Consider the following 8,871-nt stretch of genomic DNA (forward strand, 5'->3'; position numbering starts at 1 on the left):
TTCCCACAGAAAAGCACTGCTGAGGTGACAACTCTCAAGGATGAAGTAGACGTGCTGCGGGAATCGAATGACAAGCTGAAGATTTGCGAGGGACAGCTGGACACGTACAAAAAAAAGCTGGAGGACTACAATGACTTGAAAAAGCAGGTGCACAAATGTGCAGCGCAGAGCAGTGGCTCGAGTTAAGGAAATTCACTTCGGCCCCGTGCTGCAGCAGGACACGCATTGTGGCCGGCTGATTGCCAAAGGCGGCATAATGGAGCGCCGAGTCGCCCTCCTTGTCCACCGCATTCACATTGGCGCCTTTGGAGATGAGGTAGCTGACCAGCTCGACGTAGCCCTGATGAGAGGCCACCTGTATGCACGCCTTGCCCCCGCTCATGACATCCACTTGGGTGGGATTCATGTCCAGATATTGGCGCACAAATTCTAGATGCCCCTGGGCCGCTTCGCGCACTAGTTTATCCGCCACAGAGCTGCCCGAGAGGCCGGAGAGGGGTGTCATTACATGATCGGCACGCCGATGGCTCAGATCCATCATGCTGTTGGAGCGTTCCGCAGCCGTGGCCAAAGGCGAACGCTCCAGTTTGAAGCTGAATGCGCAGATCCCCATCCGAGTAGACTTTCACCACTTTGCAGATTTTACCTAAAGCCTGAAAAGGGAAACAAAGAGACAATTCTTATTGGAAATCTACAGATTACGAATTTCCTGGCCACTACTTACATATCGCATAATATCAATCCATTCGCCGTGACCCTTCTGCAGCTGTTGGACCTTGTTGGCATCGTTGATGATGGTCACCAGATCCCCCACACGAAAGGAGACAACTTTTACGAGTGCGGCGGGATGGAAGGTCCATCGATTGGGACAGTTTTCATATTGCACCCTGCCAGAAGAAGAAATCATTACAAGAATCCTCTCAGAGGAACAAAGCTGTACTCCTTACCGTATATCTCCTTTATCTGTGATCCTATGGACTGTTCCCAGCTTGGCCAGATGCTCGACCATTCGCGGATTCCAACCGCCGTGGCCCTGCTGTAGTTTCATGAGGGCATCTACCTCCAGGCAAACCTTGACCCGATCGCCCACAGAGAAGCTTGGCTTCACCATCGGCGCCACCGGTTGCTGCTCCTCCGGCTGGCCCAGCACTGGCATGTGATCCTTGTAGTAGTGGCCGCCGCCAGTGGCCGATATGTACTTGAGGTCGACGTTGCCCTTGTGCCCCAGACGATAGACGTTCGTTGAGCCCGTTACCCACGAAACGTTGGCTACACTGCGACAGGATTCGTTGTCCCAGCCACGGATTTCCATAACACGACCCGTCCTGCCCTCGCCGCCGTCCTGGTCGTTCCACTCCCAGTCCGGGCCGCGCACAACCTTCGAGCCAACGAAAATTCCACGCAATTGAATGCGCTTCGACCCCTTGCGCGTTGGCACACGTACGCCCAGGGAATTGGGCGTGGTATATCTGATAAAGGGATGCTCCAGATCGTGCAGATCCTCGGCGTAGCAAAAGGCACACAGATGATAATTGGCACACTGCGCACACTTGAAGACAATGCCCGCTATGCCGGCCTTCGAGCAGCCATCGCAGACGACGTTTGAATGACGAACGCCTGCCAGGAATACCAGATTCATAATGATTTCTGATGATATCTAAGGGATGGAGGCACACTTACCAACTTGAGCGTTATCCACAATTATCAAATCGTATTGACTCTGATAGCCCACACGGTAGTTGGTGCGATGTCCCGAATCCCAGTTGACGACAACGGTGTTCTCTGGTGAATGTGAGGATCCGCAACGGCCAATTTCGCAAACGGTCCCAACGTGACCTTCTCCGTCGTCTGTTGCGCAAGCAATGAAAAGCAATGAGAGAGAGAGTGCAGGGAGAACACGATTTGTTAGAGAGTAGAGGTTCTGGTTCTGGCTTCCTCCCTGCCTTCCGGGATATAAAGTACGTTCTGTGGCACATCCGGTGGCAAGACTTCCTCCCCTTGAGGCTTCTGTGCTTCCCCTCCATAAACAACACGCTATAAATACATTTAATCATTGACTCTGGGGAGCTCCAATCCCCCGATTCGGTTATGCACTCAAAATGAAACAGCAACAGCAGCAGCAGCTGTCTCTTATAATTATATACACACACAAACAGACAGACACGCTTCTAGTCCTGTCTTGGGTCTAGAGAGGGTGACATGGCAAGCAGCAGGATTGGGGGCCGCCTCAGAAGCGGATTTGTATATGCCCCAAAAATAAAACTCTCCAAACACTCGTGTCTCTGCCTGCCTGCCTGCCACAGTGCAGCCCCTGGAGCTGTTGCACACGATCCCCCCGTCCGCTTCTATAAATAAACACTCCACAAAAATGTTGGAGACAAAATGGCACGCGCCCTTGCGCGGCTCCGACGCCGCCGTCTGACATGACAGCCGCCAGACGTTTATGCCCGCAGGCGGCACGGCAGTATTTGGCTTTTTCAGGGAAAGACGAAGCCGAAAGACACATACCATGACCTAATCTGTTTATACGGACGGTTCCGACGAATGTGCATATATTGTAAGTATTTATGGGTAGAAACTCCACAGATGTGCAGCTGCAGCTGCAAATGGGAGCCCACTATACGCTCTATAGAACTATTAGTCACGAGAATTCCTAGAGGAAGGCATATTTCTCTTGCAGTTAAAGATAGGAATTGACAATGGCAGATTAAAGTCCTACCAAAGGGACAAGAAAATTGTATGGAAGTACAATTGGAACAATCTATATAGCACTTCTTACAATGATTTTTCTAAACCCGAAGCGACTTTCTTCGCGAAGCAGACACTCTGAGAACATTTCCAATTCTCAATCTCAAAGAAAACTTTTCGCAAGTTGTCCCTAAACGTTTTTTAACGCTTTTTTCCATATTTTCTGTGTGGTCGATCATAAAAGAGCTGCCTCAAGGACAGAGAAGTCCAGAAATATACAGAGAAAATGGAAAACCCAGGAATGAAGTAAATAAGTGGCCCTATAGCCATTCTTATATTGAGTTTTTCTTGATGATTAGATAGAATAGAGTAGATTTCCTTAAGTTGTGGATCATTTTTGAACTAGTACATTTAAGTCCGGTTAATGTGATATATTTATTATTATGAATAGTAAATGGAATAGCTACAGTTATGACTACCTTGTGCCTATGTACATGATTTGCAGAACACTTCAAGAGTCTTATTCCATAAGAAGACATTGCAAAAGACCTGTTTCAAAGCATTTTTATACCTTCTAATCTATAAATATTCCTCTTGTCCCAAAGTATTATTCTTTGGCCTATAATTAACACTCTATAAAAGCTCTATCCTACTTACATATTTCAGACCTCTTCAACTAATCGCCCCCGTAATTGAAGGGTATTCAAAACGAATATAGCACCACTGAAACACATTCATGTACGAGTATGTGATAATTGTTCACACAACAAAAAGTACAACAGATATGAATGGTTAAAAGCATTAATTGAATTAATAACTACGGAATAATGTAATCTTATTTCCAGCGAATGAATTTCACTGCCATATCTGTATACATATGTATATTACCGAAAATACATATATGTATATGTACATATCTATATCTACCATAGGTATATATAGAATGAAGCGAGGGAAAGCAAAAAGCAATTGGTAAGCGAAAAGAATTTCGCTGGCGCATTGAGTGTTGCTATAAATAGAGAGGCGCGTCCTCTTTTTACACACAACAACGCCCTGAGCAACGAAACGCAACGCAAGGCATCATGCCACACCGTACACCGTACATCGTACCGTACCCGTGTGCTCCCATGTACGATACACAGGGCGCCAGAGCGTCAGAGTTTTTTGGGATATACAAATTCTCCATTCCATATTTTCTCCATATTCCATATTCTTACCTTGATTCGACCATATCCAATTGGGTCCGCGAACTACACGTATGCCGGGCGGAATGGAGGCTCGCATGGCTCGTTTCCTAATTAAAATTTTATATAATTTCTTCTGGCGGGGCTGTCTGCTGCGTTTCGTTATTCGGAAATACTTCGATTCGGTTTGTGCGGCTACTGCAAGAAGGAGAATACACCCAGATATGACATTTGACATTAGATTTCGGTGGCCGAGGTGCTGGATGGGAGTTGAGAGTTCTCTTTGGATGGGGACCTGGTTAATATTTGGGTCAGATAACTGGTACAAAGTCAGCGCATGACTAAAAGGCGCAACACAACCAGCACAGCACAGCAAAGCACATATTCTGTATATGGAAATGTACATGGTAGTACCTGAGGAAACTGCAATGCAATGCCATCCAATCGGTTGCATATTGCAAATGGATGGGATGGACCGACTGACTGTTCAACGGATATGGAATTAGAAGGTCTCATGACCATCATTGTGTATGGAACTAAGCTCCACATCATGGTGCGGGAGTTTTCGGACGGACGGGCATATGACGCATGGCGATAAGACATATGGAGGGGATACATTTGTACATATGTATGTATATACGAGTGTATATTTCTTGTGGTCTCTCTCTCTGAATGATAATAATAAGTGAATGGGACACTCAGCACTTTGGGATAATACAAAAAGCAAATATATAATTGACCCGCATGTTGTTTACGAACACACACACACACGCACGGACGCACACAAAAAGTATATACAGTATATATGTATATACCATGAAAAAAGATTATTTTTTTGGGGGCCAATTGCTTACCGAATGCAATTTCTAGACACTGTGTCACGTATAATCACTTTTCCCCCAGCTGTTTCCGCTTAATTTAAGGCTCAAGTTTTCGTCTTGGCTCTAATGTTGCATTTTTATGCGCGCGTGCGCTTTTTTAATTGGCATTTAATGTTTCCCTAATGTTTCCTCACTTGAAACCGTTGCTACGGCCCACAGTTTAAGGCATTCTCGTTTACTGTCTCTTTCACTTGATGCTCTTTTGAGTATTAGCACAAACCAGCATCGCACTAGTCCGCCGTTCACTGTAAACCAAACACTTCAATTTAGTTTATATTTCCAAAAAAATGTACAATTTTGCTAGCTACTACAACTAAAATTTGGCTTTCTTCTTCTTTTTTTAGGTCTGGCCTAAAGATGGCAGTGCAAAATTTCTGGCGTCTATCGATGTATTCGATATGCATCCTTGGTATCGAAAGCCCACGCCAGTACGTCAATACCCCATCGATATGCAGAAAAAGAACAACACAACAATCGCAAACACATGTTCAATATTATATTCCTATTCATTTGCTCGAGCGGGTGATGAAAAGGGCTACCACAATGGATCAGTTGACATACACCACAGCAGTTAAAAAGGGTAAACAAAGCAATGAACAGTGAACAATAAAATGTTCAAGCATTTCACATTTCTTTCAGCACAACTGGTGGAGAGAAATCCACAGTCTCTGTTAGATCCCTTGCGAGTTTCTATGCATGACCAGGAGGACATCATTGCTTTGGCTCAACAAATCCAGAATGCGGACAAGCAACTCAAACACACCACTTGTCACAAACTTGGAGTAATAATGGATCAAGTAAGATTGTTTTGCAACTCAAATGAATATGAATTATATAAATTGTAATCCTAGATCAAGATGCTGCAAGCACAGGCCATGGAAATATTGAAAGAGTCCAATGTGAACCGTGACCTGCACAATGCCGCTTGCAACTTTACCAAAAAACCTGGACAAATCTATCATCTTTATCAAAGGGCATCAGGTCAAACCTATTTCAGCATGCTCTCGCCGGAAGTAAGTCTGCCAATCCATAATGCTTGTACAGCAGATTTAACCATACCAGTGATACACCTTCAGGAATGGAATCATTCGGTAGACCAGACGTACAAAGGTAGCTATAGACTCGAATTTGACTTAAGTTGGACACCGCTGGACAAGATAAAACAGCAAGACGAAAGGCTCAAATGGGCGGAGGAATGCATGGAGAAGGCATTGGACAGTGGACGCTCGGCTATGGCTATTGACTTTAATATTAACAATGAATAAAATAGTTTAATTTGAATACATTTAAATATCGTATAAATCGATATCTACAAATATCGCATATGATTGACAACTAGCTGCATCGATAGGGGCGTAAAAGTTATCGATAGGGTTAGTACATCTCTATTTCTGTTTTGTTTTCACTGCAACAGCTGTGGTTTTTGTGAAATTTTCTATATTTATTTTCGTTTGTTTTGTTCCGTTAGACGTTGACTCGAAGACACGTAATATGTCCGCTGCAAAGAACGAAATGTATTACAGCCTGCTCGAGTGGTTTAAAACCCTCAATTTGAATGCGCCCCACGCAGATGCTGAATCACTGGCAGACGGTGTAGCCGTGGCCCAGGCGCTGAATCAATTCGCCCCCGAATCTTTCACAGACTCGTGGCTGGCGAAAATCAAAGCCAGTGCCGTGGGCATCAACTGGCGTTTGCGTATGAGTAATCTAAAGAAAGTCACACAATCGCTCTACGACTACTACAGCGAGGTCCTTAACTACACCCTCAGCGACTTTGTGAAGCCCGATGTGCAGCGCATTGCCGAGAAATGCGACCTGGTCGAGCTGGAGCGTTTGCTCCAGCTGGTCTTGGGCTGTGCGGTCAACTGTGCCAAAAAGCAATCGTACATAACCGAGATCATGTGCTTGGAAGAGGAGCTACAGGCGAATATCATGAGAGCACTCCAGGAGCTGGAGTCCTCTCGAAATGCCGCGGAGGGAGGTATCGTCACGTCACTTTCGCGCAGTTCCATCAGTGGAATGCTGGATGGCAAGGTCCTGCAAGAAGAGCGCGATGCCATGGCCCAGAAATGTTTCGAAACCGAGAAGAAAATGCTGCTGCTGATCGACGAGAAGACAAACCTACAGCAGGAACTGCAGAGGGTTCAGAAGGAGTTTGCGCGTCTGGAGCACAGCTCCACAGTCATTGGCGATGATGGTGTTTCGTTGGGGCCCGTGCAAACGGGCTCTGTGCGCTACAACGAGCTGCGGCGACAGCTCGATCTGCTTAAAGAAGAGCTCTTGCAGTCGGAGGGTGCTCGCGAGGATTTGAAGCTGAAGGCCCAACAGCAGGAGACCGACCTGTTGCACATGCAAATGCGGATAGATGAACTTTTGGTAGGGATCAGTAAATTTAAGTACATCTTGAGTTTGTTGTAATTCTATTTCCCACAGAAAAGCACTGCTGAGGTGACAACTCTCAAGGATGAAGTAGACGTGCTGCGGGAATCGAATGACAAGCTGAAGATTTGCGAGGGACAGCTGGACACGTACAAAAAAAAGCTGGAGGACTACAATGACTTGAAAAAGCAGGTGAAAATCCTAGAGGAGCGCAGCGCGGACTATGTGCAGCAGAACGCCCAGTTCGAGGAGGATGCCAAGCGATATGCCAACACCAAGGGGCAGATAGAGCTGTTCAAGAAGGAGATCCAGGATCTGCACACCAAGCTGGACAGCGAGAGCAGCAAGAATGTGAAGTTGGAGTTTGACAACAAGAATCTGGAGGGCAAGAATCTGGCCCTGCAGCGGGCCAAAGATAGCTTGCTAAAAGAACGTGACAATCTTCGCGAGACCGTCGACGAGCTCAAGTGCGGGCATCTGTCTTCCAATTCGGGCCTCACTGGCACCGCAGTTTCCCGGGAGCTGCAACCCCCAGCCACAGTGGAGAAGATGCAGCGCCTCGAGGCGGAAAACAAAGCTTTGCGCGAAGGGCAGGGCGGTCAAACGGCTTTGGCGGTGAGTTTTAGAAGATCCTGTAACGCTTTCTCTATACATTTCATTATTTTGCAATGCAGCAACTTCTGGATGATGCCAACAAACGCTGCGAGAATCTACGCGAGCAGCTAAAGTCGGCCAATGAGCGCATACTCTCCCTGTCCCATGCCTCCCAGAGCGACGATCCCATACTGAAAGAGTAACTAAACATTCAATATTCCATTAAATATGTGAAACAAACATTTCTTTGGATTGCAGAAGCGAATTTGGCAAGCAAATCAAACAGCTGATGGAGCTCAATGAACAAAAGAGTGAGACTTCTAGAAGTACTTAATAAACAGGGAATCAACTTTAGTTTAAACTTTCTTGCAGCCCTTCAATTGGAGGAGTCGGTGACGCAGAGCTCCTCGCTGCAATGCAAGGTCACGCAGCTGGAAACTAATCTGACTGCTCGCGAGCAGGAAGTAATGGCCTACGATGCGAAATACCGAAAATGTTTGGAAAAGGCCAAGGAGGTTATCAAGAGCTTCGATCCGCGTATAGCCAGTGGTATTTATAGCCTCAAAAATACCTAAGAAAATGCATTAAAACATTCATTTAATTTGCAGCAATCGATGCAAGTGCCTTGGAGAAGTATTTCGATGTCGTTGAGGAGGAGCCAAAGCCAAAAATGAGCGTTATGGAAGAGCAATTGATGACCTCGGCCTTCTACCGATTGGGTGTCAATGCCCAGCGCGATGCTGTTGATTCTAAATTGGCAATATTAATGGGCTCGGGACAGACATTTCTGGCACGCCAGCGACAGTCGGCGCCGCGCAAGTCACTGAGTGCAATGAAATCGAAGTAGGGGGCTGCATGAATTCTAGCACGAGCATTCGATTCGGTTGGATTAAGTTAAGGACATATTTCATCGCTAGGGGTTTGTTTGAACATTTATATAAATAATATATATATATAACGCAAGTATTTATTCGATATCCGCATGGATCTGATCTGATCTGATCGTATAGTATTTTTGTAGGAAATACGTTAATAAAGTTACAAAGAAAGACAATTATCCAAATTAAGCAAACGACGTGTTTTGAATCAACCGCCAAAAAAGTTCTGCAAGAATTCGATCTGGCAGTGCCGTCCTTGGAACGATC

General features: G+C 45.8%; 2 protein-coding genes and 1 pseudogene across 2 annotated transcripts; 2 read left to right on the forward strand and 1 right to left on the reverse strand.

Moving 5' to 3' along the window:
- Nucleotides 1-8: 8 nt before the first annotated feature.
- Nucleotides 9-5,137, reverse strand: LOC117184262 (E3 ubiquitin-protein ligase MIB2-like; annotated as a pseudogene).
- A 42-nt stretch (nucleotides 5,138-5,179) lies between these two features.
- Nucleotides 5,180-6,034, forward strand: LOC4817150 (uncharacterized protein C1orf50 homolog). The gene is made up of 4 exons (XM_001356350.4): nucleotides 5,180-5,333; nucleotides 5,393-5,550; nucleotides 5,605-5,766; nucleotides 5,830-6,034. The coding sequence occupies exons 1-4, from the start codon at nucleotides 5,279-5,281 to the stop codon at nucleotides 6,016-6,018; spliced, it is 564 nt and encodes a 187-aa protein (XP_001356386.3). The 5' UTR covers nucleotides 5,180-5,278; the 3' UTR covers nucleotides 6,019-6,034.
- Nucleotides 6,035-6,109: 75 nt separating this feature from the next.
- LOC4817456 (protein hook) lies at nucleotides 6,110-8,793 on the forward strand. Its single transcript, XM_001356351.4, has 6 exons — nucleotides 6,110-7,129; nucleotides 7,187-7,747; nucleotides 7,807-7,925; nucleotides 7,985-8,037; nucleotides 8,099-8,275; nucleotides 8,335-8,793. The coding sequence occupies exons 1-6, from the start codon at nucleotides 6,245-6,247 to the stop codon at nucleotides 8,571-8,573; spliced, it is 2,034 nt and encodes a 677-aa protein (XP_001356387.1). The 5' UTR covers nucleotides 6,110-6,244; the 3' UTR covers nucleotides 8,574-8,793.
- The last annotated feature ends 78 nt before the right edge of the window (nucleotides 8,794-8,871 follow it).

Source organism: Drosophila pseudoobscura, chromosome 4 (assembly GCF_009870125.1).
Source record: "Drosophila pseudoobscura strain MV-25-SWS-2005 chromosome 4, UCI_Dpse_MV25, whole genome shotgun sequence".
NCBI lineage: Eukaryota > Metazoa > Arthropoda > Insecta > Diptera > Drosophilidae > Drosophila > Drosophila pseudoobscura.